The sequence below is a fragment of the Coloeus monedula genome (assembly GCF_965178545.1).
Source record: "Coloeus monedula genome assembly, chromosome: 4".
Taxonomy (NCBI): Eukaryota; Metazoa; Chordata; class Aves; order Passeriformes; family Corvidae; genus Coloeus; species Coloeus monedula.
The window spans coordinates 52106024-52118428 of record NC_138784.1 but is presented as its reverse complement, the minus strand read 5'-3'; the positions used below and the strand labels follow the sequence as shown (position 1 = coordinate 52118428).

The window sequence follows — 12405 nt, the reverse complement described above, 5'->3', positions numbered from 1 at the left end:
TTTTCAACACCTCTGTCTGGGATTCTAGTGATTCTGGAGATTGAGAGTTGTGTGCCTGAAGGGTCCCAGCAAGTCAGGAAACTAAGTTACTCACCACTTCCCATCTGGCAGATATTTAGGATGAGAACCTGCATTATTACAGCGAACTCTGCTCAATGTTTTCAAAAAATACTCATGAGTGCTCCAGTTCCAGAAGAAGATGTTGAGTACTGGATTCCAAGCTGGCAAACATACTTGCCCCACTGCCATTGATGCAAGTGCCTCAGCTCCAGAGAAAGTCGCTTTCCTCTTTGTATTAAAATTCACACTGACTTGCAAAAAGAATTTCTCTTTTCACTAGGCAGATTTCTGAACCATTCATCTGAGCTGCCTGAAGCACACTTTACAGGTGCTTCATTCTGGTCTGGGATTTCATTTTGTGCATTTAAAATTTAACACCTGCATCTTAATTTGCAGAACTATGTATCTTGCTGGATTCATCTCTTCCTGGCTTTTTGTGGGAGCTGGAATATGAAGTGTAAGAAACACAGGAAACTGGGAGGTAGTTTTACCATCATCTGCCCAGAGCTGTAGGGCTCCATTCCTCCTTCTGTCACAGATTTGCTACCTCAGGTGATGTCAGTCACCCCCTCAAAGAACTGTGTTCCTAATCTGCATCCTGGGAATATCAATGAAAGAAATGCTGGGCATTCACAGCTACATCTAAACTTGAGCCTTTTATATATTTGAAACATATACATTGCCTAATGTGAACAGCTGCCCCTTCTGCCATCTCCAAAATAGCTACTGTTCAGGGTTTCAAGTCTGCAGCTTTGCAGCTTACTGATTTATGACTACCATTGGTAGCTCCCCTGCCCACAAAGCCAGAATACAGTCAGCTCCCTTCTCGGAGGGAGTTCAGTTCATTACAGATTCATTACTTGGGGTTTGACTTTTCAGTGATAGGTTTTGCATGAATAAATAACACTGTCCTCATATCTGAATAGTGTGATGCAAACAATGCACAGAGCCAAACGGCAGTTTTGAAGGAGAAAACAGAATACTTAAGATCTGCTTATGAAGTTAGCAGCATTCACTACATGGTTCAGAAAAAAAATGTTACTAACTTCATGATCAAATAATTAAAGACTGAACTTCATTGCACATGTACCAGGATGGAAAATTCAGTCTGCAGGGGTAACTGTCCATTTGGTATTTGATGCTGCTTTTATAACCTTATAAATAAATGATCACTTAAGTTAGTCTTTATGCACATTATACATACAAAAGAACAGCAGTGCTGAATGAAGCAGGAATGGCTGCTAACTTGCAAGAAAATGTATAATTTCTATACTACTATTATGCAAATATCACATGTGAAAGAAATACAAACTCACATCTCTCATCATTTTTACTGCTTCCCTGGTCCTCCCCAGTTTCCTTGCACACATTGCCAGCCTTCTTTTAATATATACTAACACATTGGTGTCCCTTCCTGTACAAGAGGAAAAAGAAAGAGCATTAAGATAAAAAAGATAAAACAAAGGTTCATTTATAGTATTCCAATACAAAAGGAAACACAGTTTTCTTTCAATTTTTTTCTTACTCGCTACCACCAATGCTTTCACAAGAATTTGATAAAAAGTTACCAAATTCTGAAGATTTAGATGTGGCATTACAGAAATCAATGGAATTAATCCAGATTTACAGTGGTATAAATAAGTACTCTTGGGTTGGCCTTGCACTGGTGAAATATAAGCAGATCTGAAGGTACAGTTATTATGTACATGCTTGTCAACAAGAAGTATTAAAGCAAATCCTCATCCTCTAACAATCTTTTTCTTAATGATTAGACGGTAAATATACACTGAACTTTCTGTTTACAGTCTTTACTCATTACCCAACTGCCATCTTCAAATTCCTCACACCACAAATTATGGATGGCAAATTAACATGTTTCAGATATGACAGTCCTGTGTGCTAGAAGATTCCCTAACAGCAAAGACAACAGAAACTAAACAGTGGTGATAATTATTCTCTTGGAGAATTCTTACTCCTTTCAATCCTCATTCACTTCGAATGTGAACTCTTAAAATGCTTCTGGACCAACAGGAAATGAGCGGGCAGATAACCATCTACAAAATTACTGAATCATGAAAATGTAAGACACCTGCTACAAATTATCTTTGCGTATAGCATCTGGTCTGTAAAGATTTTAGCCTATTCCTAAAATTTTCAAGCCTTTCATAATAAGAACAACATGTGCTGAAAACATTCCAAGTACCTATGAACCGTTTTAAAGCTGTGATTAAAATTTTCGAATAGATTAAGCAGCAGGTTGAAAGGACTTACTTTAGAGGAAAAAGACAAATAAGGGAGGGAAGAATTTCTTTAGCTGTATTCTGTATTACCTAATTCCTTATCTCTTTATTGATTCCTATATATTGAATACACAATTTATTAGTTACATCTGTTTCAACATGTTTATGTAGTGTGCTATGAGGTATACACTTCAGGTTAAGCTTCTTTTCAGGATTTTGAGCAGGAATTGTCAAAAGGCATTTACTTACTATGAAATCAAGATAATCTTTCAGGCCGAAATTCTCTGAGGTTACTAATGACTTGGGATGCCTAACATGAGCAACCTTAAAAATAAGATTGCCCTTACTTTCTATAAACTAGCACCTTTTGAAAGAGGGCAAATTGGGTACTCAAAGTCATTATCTACTCTCAAAATTTATGGTCTAACAAAATATGCTATGAAGGAGGCGGAACACATGAATAAACAGAAACATAGAATAATATGTTACTGTTTAAGAGATTACAGTGTTTTTCACCTTTAAAAGATGAAATGCCCACTTTGAATCCCAGAGTCCACTTTGAAGACCAGAAATGGACTCCAAGACTTCTCAGAACCATGGAACTGCAACACATGTGTCCACAGTCCCTCCTCTCCACCTTTGTAAACCATGCAAAAGTCCAGCATATAATCAAAAGAATTCTACGTGAAGCCCCTGTGTCCAAGGCAACATCTGAGGCTGGAGCTTCTCTAATTTCTGTGGGTGCACACTGACATTTTCAAGGGGAGACCAGGTGGTACAGAGATGTGGGATGATCCAGCCCCTGCTGAAGATCCTCCTGAAGACACAGCCAGAGCTGGCAGTCACTTTTCAGCCTCCCTGCTCTGTGACAATGCACTCAGTTTTGTGATTCAACGGGTTACTTCCTCTGCTGAAGTACTGAAGGTTCAGGGTGTCAAACCTGATGATGACAGTGGCCCTCTAGCACACACAGGTTACGGAAATACCATACTTGTATCTGCCTGCACAAACTTTCTCAGGTTACCTTGGACAAAAACATCATGGGAGTGCTTACTAACTACTTACTGTGTACTCTTCATAGAATTGCTGCACTCAGGATGGATTGAGTCCACAAATTAAGGTTTCATAGACAACCATAAACCTGCTACAGCACAAAAATTGCTTCAAGGGCTCAGCTACTCTATATTTTTACTTCCAGCAAAAATGAACAAATCATCCTAAATATAGTTTTACAACCAACAAATGCTTAAAATACTACCCCCAAGCTTTATGAAACCTCAGGTTTTCAGGTATAGACTTGCAGACACTTTTGAAATCAGGGATCACAGACAATTTTACTATGTGCAATTTTTATCAGTAATCTTCAAATTATGTAAGATAGCCAGAGGCTGTGAATTTAGGTCCTAAGAAACCTGAAGATGACCAAAAATATGCTAGTGATTGTATTTATGCAATGATTTGGTGTTATTTTTGCCTAAGGTAGCCATTGTAGTCTAGAAATAACCTTGACTGTTTGTTTAATTATCTTTTTGGTCATTTACCATCAGTGATTGTACTTTCTTAGATTTTAGGAGTATTTAAAAAATAAAACAGCAGATAGACATGCTTATTCAAAGTTTTTTAAAAAGTAATAAAAATCTAGACTTTCAATTAAAGTATTTTATTATTTCAGTTGTTAATTTTTGTTTCTGTGACCTTTCTTAACAAATGCAACTAACTTCAAATGTCCCACTGGCTAATTGGTCTCATTAACTTTTACACGGAACAACAGTGTAAGCATTTACCCTCAGAGCTGATGGAAAAAAGCAGGCAAAGCATCACTTCACTCCTGTTTCCACCATTCTTTACTGCCTTTTCACAACATGAACCGGTTTGAAAAATGGCTAAAGGTAACTTCCTTAAATGGTGTCCAGCTTTTCCTGAATATTATATCTCTTCGGCTCTGATACCTTTTCTTTTCTGTTAAGTACATGCTACAATATTTTCTGCCATTACAAAATAAAGGTACGTGTGTAATCTGAGCATTGATAGCTCAGCAACAGAATCAAGCAAAAACACTAAAACAGAAGAGTCTGGCTCTAGGGCCATATTTTAGCCAATGTCAAACACTGAGTGATTAGTTCTTAGGGGGGAAACAAAAAAACCAAACCCCCAAATCCAAAGAACTCCTTGGAACTTCTCTCCCTCCTAAGAAACTTACTGTGTTGGGCTTCATATTGGGCACCGTGGTGCTGTAGCTGCTGACTGCGCCTGTAACAGCCCTCTCCAGCTTTCAGAGCCTGCTTGAACAGCTTCTCTGCTTCTACAATTGTTGTCGCTTCCTCTTCAGCTAAGAGAATATAAGCAGTAGCACACCTGCAAAAATATCAGATGAAAAACCATGAGAAAGGTCCATGACATAAAAACTGTATGAAGACATGCAGACTGGAAAGGATATGCTAAATACAGAGGCAAGGAAATTTTGTCCATGTACCTTTCTGATGAATTATTCTGATGAATAAATGTTGCAGTGGCTGCCTCTGTGGCAGAGGCAGCCTGTGAGCTGGGGGGCCTGGGGATGGTGAGACAGCCCCAAAGTTTGAATCAACCCCCTTGGGTAAGCCTTAAGGCAGGGTGATCGAAACCGCCTCTCCCAAGGGGCTCTGTCACTTTTTGTTAATGTACCCCAGTTCTGTTACCCTGATTGGTTTGCTAACTCTCCACCCCCTGGACCCCTTATAAGTTCATGTCCTGGAATGTTTTCCCTTCCCCGCTTTCCCATTAGCTCTTGGTCCTTGGCTCCCCCCTCCCTGTTTCCCCCTTGGGTTGTGTACCCTGGCCCCGCCTATGCTCCCTCCCCTTGGCTCTTTCTCCATTGGTCCCTGGCCCTCTCTCCGCCCCGTGTCACCCTCATACTTATACCCTGCGCCCTCCTGTGTTCGTGGGTTTTCACCCTCGGAGCCTTTCCATGGTAGTAATCTCTTGTGGAACTCTGTGTGAAGGACCCCTGCCGCCTCTTTATTCTTGGTGACGCACTCAGCAACTTTCCGGTGGTGTACGTGTGCGTGGCTTCTGTGGGCATAGCCCAGCGCTGTTGGGCGGAGGCTGAGTGCTGGTGTGGTGCATAGCCAAAGCAGCCTCATCTGGGATGCTTTCCAGGAGGACACAGCGGCCTCCAACCACGATGGGCCAGAAGCGTCAAATAAATATTCTATCAACAACACCACAACTCTCATCTTTAGGTACTACATCACTCAGCCCGTGAGTACACCTACTGACAGCTGTCCCAGAAAGTAAAGCACTGTCTCACTAAGCCTACATCTCTACAACTGCTTCTGGAAATCAAGACTGGTTTTATGCACTATTGTTTTAATATAAACTGTTTCCTTTACTGTAATGGCATAAAAGAATCAATAGAACTGCATTTAATTGGAATATAAAAAGAATGGACTATAAATGTAGTTGTAGAGCTAAAACAACAACAACAAAGAAAACCCAACCCAGACCAAGCAAAAACCAAAACAGCAACGTGCCCCTGCAGCAGAGCTGCACTAGAGGTATTTCCACTAGTGAGGGAGGTGATCCTTCCCCTCTAGCCAGCCCTGATGAGGCCACGTGTGGGTGTGCTGTGTCCAATTCTGAGTTCCTCAGTACAAGAGGGACATGCACATACTGCAGAGAGTCCAATGAAGGGCCACAAAGGTGATTAGGGACTGGGGCATCTCACATATGAGAAAAGGCTCAGAGAGCTGCAACTGTTCATTCTGGAGAAGAAAAGGCTTTGGGGGGAAATTGTCAAAGTTTGTAAATACCTGAAGTGAGGGGGCAAAGAGGACAGTGTCAGGTTCTTTTTAGTGGTTCCCAGTGACAGGACCAGAGGCAATGGGCACAAAATGAGACACAGGAGGTTCCCCCTGAACCTCAGAAACACTTTTTTTACTGTAAAGGTGACTGAGCACTGGCACAAGCTGTCCAAGGAAGTTGTCAAGTCTCCCTCCTTGGAGATACTCAAAAACCTGCTGGACATGGTCCTGTGCAAACAGGTGGCCCTGTTTGAAGGGAGGGGTTGGATACTGACCTCCAGAGACCCCTGCTAACCTCAACCATTCTGTAATTCTGTGAAGTGTGAGTGGGACAGTCTAATAGCTCATTTCACCCTTTTATGCTGCATGGTCTCTCAGTTAAATCACTATACAAGAAGAAACAATTCTTTCTCTTCTTCTGATGAAACACATGAAGGACAATCTGTAAAGCGCCAGTTTATGGAATTCTAAAATGCAGTAATCTCAGTTCAGCAACCTAAGGGATTCCCTTTATGCATGTCAGCAACATTTACACTGTTTGCCATGCCAGTAAATCATCACAGCACTGAGTTTATTGTGGGATCTCAAAATACTACGCTTCTCATTAAAAAAATAAGTAATGGACTCAAAGACCAAAGGTCACAGCAAATTACATCATATTCTCTTGTACTATGAAATGAATATTTCAGAATGTGTTTATGAGTCTTGTCTTTCTTGCTTCTGTTCTTGATGACTGAGAAATCCAAAAGGGAGCTCTCCATCCCATAAATGCATATTTCATATGCTCATCAGGAGGTAACTTAATTAACATTTTTCTATGCTGTTCCAAAGCCTGCTGGCATCAATGAGAAGACTCCCATTGTCATCACTACCCTAAGGATCTTCTGGGTAGCTAGCACAACATGCAGCTGTGCTGTTTTCCTTCTGTTGTAGGCCTTCCTTTGACAGGCCTGTAATCATGGTTAGAAGTTACTATAGAAAACCTCCTGCCTTAAAATATCATCAAATGGATTTTTAAAAGACAGGAAATAAATGTTAATGTTGTTGTCACTCACTCATTTAATTCCAAAGCTTCATGTGCTGCAGAAATTCGGGCTTGAGGGTTTCTCTCTCTCCAGGCTTTTTGCATTACTATTCAATAAACAAAGGAGAAGAGAGGAATATCAGTTATTACAGGATTAACAAGGAGAATCTACTGCACCATAACAACAGAATTTATTGGCCTCAGCCTGACTCACTACAGAGTATTTCATATAGCTCAGTGATCATTCAAAAAATTACATAACAAACAGGAGCTTTTGTCCCAAGTACTCAGCACTTTTTCTTCTTTCATTTAATTAAACCTTTTTCCAGGAGAAAGTCTGGCTGAGACATCAGGCTGTCTGTGCTGCCAAGTATAGAGGTGACAAGCAGCTACTTTCTCTTGGTGTAGTAGATTCCACAGGGAAAAAAACAATAAAGGGATAGTTGGGATTCTTAGCTCCTTATTGTGCTGTTGCTTTACGTGAATGTTAAATGGAAAACTTCCAGGCTAATATTACCACCACATAATTACACCACTGAGTTCAGAAAACAGGATTCATGTTTCTCATGTGTCAAAAAAAGCACAGTAATTATGCCTTCAGAATGAAGCATCCAACTGTTAGTATCTCTCCCTTCCTAAGAGACAAAGATTTATTTTTTCAGAGGCAAATTCTAATGATTGAAATCATTGTTGTACATTTTTAGTACAATCAAAGTCTGCATGTGGACTTCACAATACAAGCTTAACACAACTAAAGCTGCTTATACAAAGTCAGTTGTAAATGTGCCGTTCTCATTTTTTACAGAGCTTCTAACTACATCAGGGAATGAAACACAGGCCTCAAATTTTACATCAGCTCTCTCTCCTGTCAGCGTAGACTAAACAGAACCTGGATAATGTAACTCAACCTACTACACTGCAGCTGGAGGCAAATTAAACTATATGTTTGAAGCCAATGCAAGAAAGAGAAGGAAAGGAACAAGCCTTTACACTTTTAAATGGTACCTTGAAAGACTTCAGCAACATAGCAGAACAACACAGCAACATAAATTAGATAGTTTACATATACAGACACTTGTTCAGATCTAGAATTCTATAAATTCAACAACAATGGCTTTCTCAGCATGATAAACTTCTGCCTTTTCTTATCTATGCAAAAGAACTGATGTGTCACTGCATTTTTCCTGCATCAGTTTAAATCAGCCATTAACCTATTAGCAAAAGCATTTGTTCACAAGGTCTCTTACTAGCATCTGCAGGCCGTAAATGATCTGTGTCACATGTAAAGAATGTCTGATGGTCCTGTGCCGAAAGATTCATATCGTAGTAAGTCAAAGGTTCTCTTCCTGTCACCCATGTATACCTGCAAACATGTCAACAAGAAGACATTTTGGTTAATGAGGTCACACATGCCAAAATGAATCCAGAAAAGAATCCTAGACCTTTGAGATGGGCATGGCCAAATAAGTTCACCTGGCCAATCTTCTAACCCATATACATTGCACCTCACTGTACTGTGATGGAGCAACGGTAGCTGAACCTAAGCTAATGAGGATGCTGAAAAATACACACTGCAACTTGGTAACACATATATTCAAACCTTAGGACTCCATGAAACCTATATGGAATTCATTAGGTTGTTTGCTATAATGGATTTGAACAGAATTGCTGCATTAACACCAGGTACAACACACTTAGGTTTCTCCATAGTTTTTAATAAGGTTGCCAAAAATTGGAGAAATAACAAGTGCATCAGCATGAATTTAAATTCCTTTTCATTTGGAAACATTTTATGAATTAGAGAAAAACCTGACATGAGTGCATGTATACACAGTGGATTTTGTTTTTTCATCTCTTAAGTTAGATTAATGGAAAAGTACAGTTAAGCTCCTTAAGCCAGTACTGTGCCTGAAAACAGTAATTTTGTAGCACCTACCGATTATATTCAGCTCCTCTGAACAGATTTAAAGGATTTCGCCAGACTTTGCATTCTGTAAGAAGCAGACACACACATAATGAATCTCTCCCAAATTACAATGGTACTGGAGGTTTATAAAAAACATCAGTTACCATACAATGAGCCTTATCAAATGACTTATTTTTTATAGGTGCAAATGGAAAAACCCATCAATAGCATTGAAGGTAGTTCTTCCTTTCTTAAATAATAATTTAATTATAAATTAGTGTCAACAAATGCAATCATTCCAGACAAATAACCACTAACAAAGCCCCAAATGCCACATGAAAAGATAATACTGATTTGTGCCAGGACTCACATTTACCATAATGCAGAACTGAAGAGGGATCACACTGGGTTATTGCACTGAAAAACAGCAATTAACTCGGTCTCTACAGACTTGTTATTTCCCTGGTAAAACACCACTGTCCAGATAATGCTGTAAATCCCGGAGAATCTCAGCTACAGTTGCCAAATTTAATTCCTCCTTAGTTTGTGGAGTAAAAATCCATGGAAACATCTGCTGATCTTACTTAAGTTACAAGCAGATGCTGAAATTGATTGGCAGAGAAAAGTTGGTTGCATTGCAAAGGTTTCAGAATATTAAAAACATTTTATAAATTTCCCTCAGGGGGAAAAATGGTGAATTTTTCACACTGCAAGAAGTAAGCGATATGGAAATCAACAATGTAATTTAAGGCAAAAATTAAAAAAATATATAATCAAATTGTATAGCCTTTGGAACAGTGAGGTCTTGAGTCTGGCTTTTCCTTTAAATTAACACCAGATTGATTTTCTTAATTTCAACAAAGACAATTCACTCCAGTGAAGGTGAGACCAGAATAAACCCCACTATTTGCATAAAGACTCACTGAGAGGCAGCATGTCATTCCATCACAAATCTGCTACTGGATGACCCCTCACATGGTGCTCTGCAAAAACTCATCAGTAGCACTGGCCCTCCAGCATTTCATCACCTGCTTTCCACTAAAGAAAGTTAACCAGCACATTCCTCCCTATGAAATTTTGTGACATCATTTCTAAAGAGATCAAACCAACAGTTTTCTGGTAGAATATTGAGTCAGAAGGGTATCTTTATGGTAACAATATGCCTGTTCCCTTTATGCCTGTTCCGTTAAAAAAAAGAAGTACTGAACAGCAAGTCAAGTCCTCATCTTTTCTTATGGAATGGGGCATGGACAGAAAGCATTTTACATAAATTATTCACAGTAACATAAGGACACCCTCAGCAACACAGAAACTAGTCAAGTGGAATAGGAGGTGGGCCCTCAGTTTACTGCCTACCCAGCAAGTGCATGGAACAGACAGAGGAACAGGCAGCTTTAAGAGTGTATCTTTCAACCATCCTTTTCAGCAGGCAGCTAATATTAGAAAGTTCCACTGGTTTACTCAGCAGAAGTGCCTGATCGACATTCAGCTGCTCTGTTGTGCAGCCAGAGGGTATGGCTGTTTGACAAGCTTCAATCTGACAGTTTTTACATAATATGACTTTCCAACCATTGCAAATATTAAATCAACATCAGACTTCTCAGTTCCAGAGGTGTAATTCAATGTCTTGACTTACTCTGCAGCCAATGAGATTAGGTAACAACTGTGTGATTGCAGTGACACTTTTTGTTCATCTTATTTGAATTCAGGTCGTTATGCTTTATCAAAGTATGTGGTATTTTGGCACAGTAGCAGGGAAAGGTTGAACTGGGGAACAAAAGGAGGAGGTAAAGAAGGCCTTTTATTACCACCCTCATGTCCTGGGGATGTTTTGGCATTTGTCTGCCTAGTTAAACATGGTGTTCTCTTGTTCCTTTTGTCTTGGTACCTGCTAACACCATGGTCTCAGTACAACATCATTCTTCTTACCTTTCTAAAGGCAAAAGTTTCTACTGCAACATTCTATCTTAGTCAAAAATCTATATAGGAACACACGCTGAGCCAAGAGAAAAAGCCATCTCCACCTTGTTGGATAGTAAAAGAAATATCCCAGTGTAAATGCATGGTAAACCAAAAAGGTTGCCTTTTCTGTTGTATTACAAACCAATAATATAACTATGTCCTTATTTTAACCTTTCAGAGACTTTTTCAATGATCACTTTTTGAGCACTGATACCTTTCTGAAGGCACAAATAACAGGCTATCCATACAGACACACTGTGTAGTGACACCGAGAGTCCCAGCTCAGTGTCAATGCACTGAAAGCAAACACACTCCTTGACTATTTCTTTGTACCAGAAAAGCCAAGATGCTTGTGTGAACCTCATTAGTCAAAATACCGTGCCTTCTTCTTTAAAATTACAGGAGCTGCTGAAGTGTGACTGAGCACACTGATGAGTGCACACAGGTGTTTCCAAGCCATCCCGTGCTTTCTGCCAGTTCACCCAAATCTAATATCCTGAACCATGCAGTGCCGCTATTCACAGCCTCTCTTCAGATGAGAATGACAACAGCTGAATTTGCTGTGCTATATGAAGCCTTCCCTAATGACTCAGTAAAAAACAAGGTTTTGTGAGGCCACCTATTTTATTTAACATGTGAGTTCAAAGCTAATTTTTGTTTGTTTGTTTTCATGCACAGTGAAGAGCAGAAATAAAATCTGCCAGGTACAGACATAGGCAGCTCAGCTGCTGAACAATATTTCCTCCATAAGTGAATTTTTTATTTTCATTCACTTTTCTTCACTTGTAAATTCTGATATATTCTAAAAGTCTGCAGAGGAAATAAATTTAATAAAATTGTAATTGATTCTAGGGGCTCTAATTAATTTCCAATATTAAGATTATGGCCTGTAAGCCAAGTTAGGACAGAGACACATAAACTTCATTTTACAGATGAGGAACTCAAACCCAGATGCTCCTGCCCTGACTTTAAATGGTGAGTAAGGCCCACTCAAGCCAGAAGCAATAGCATAGCAGCATTTTCATCACTCACGGGCTACTTTTTCAATTCCTTCTCCCCAGGCAGCTAAGTCACCCTAGTAGGGAGTCAAGTTCCCCTGGGGCTCCTTCAGTCCACAGATTTCAGTGCTTGGGGGGCTGATTCATTTTAGGCAGGCTGGGCTGTCTCTCAGAGGAACCATCGCCCAGGCAACCAGGCACCTGATTCAAAGTGCCTCAGGCTTGAATGGCTTAGGGTCAGACACCTTCACTCCTTGCACTGAAACTTGTAGGGGCTGTGAATGCCTGGAAGCTTGTAAAAATCAGGTCACAAATGCCTGAAATCATGCCTCCTAAACTGGAGGCCTTTTAAAAATGCCTGTCTATGTTAGGACTTGCCCAAAGTTGCAAATCAAATCCGTAGCAGAGTTAGGAACATAACTAGCCCTTAAAC

At 39.9% G+C, this 12405-nt stretch overlaps 1 protein-coding gene across 2 annotated transcripts in view; it reads right to left on the bottom strand.

Moving 5' to 3' along the window:
• The window catches only part of ST7 (suppression of tumorigenicity 7), a gene marked incomplete at its 5' end in the record, with an annotated part of 142002 nt that overhangs the window by 42033 nt on the left and 87564 nt on the right, over window positions 1-12405 (bottom strand). For both annotated transcript variants that reach the window (XM_082280763.1, XM_082280762.1), the window contains 5 exons: window positions 1377-1474; window positions 4501-4655; window positions 7138-7213; window positions 8354-8469; window positions 9043-9097. In XM_082280763.1, coding sequence (XP_082136889.1) covers window positions 1377-1474; window positions 4501-4655; window positions 7138-7213; window positions 8354-8469; window positions 9043-9097 — 500 coding nt within the window. The remainder of the gene's footprint in view (window positions 1-1376; window positions 1475-4500; window positions 4656-7137; window positions 7214-8353; window positions 8470-9042; window positions 9098-12405) is intronic.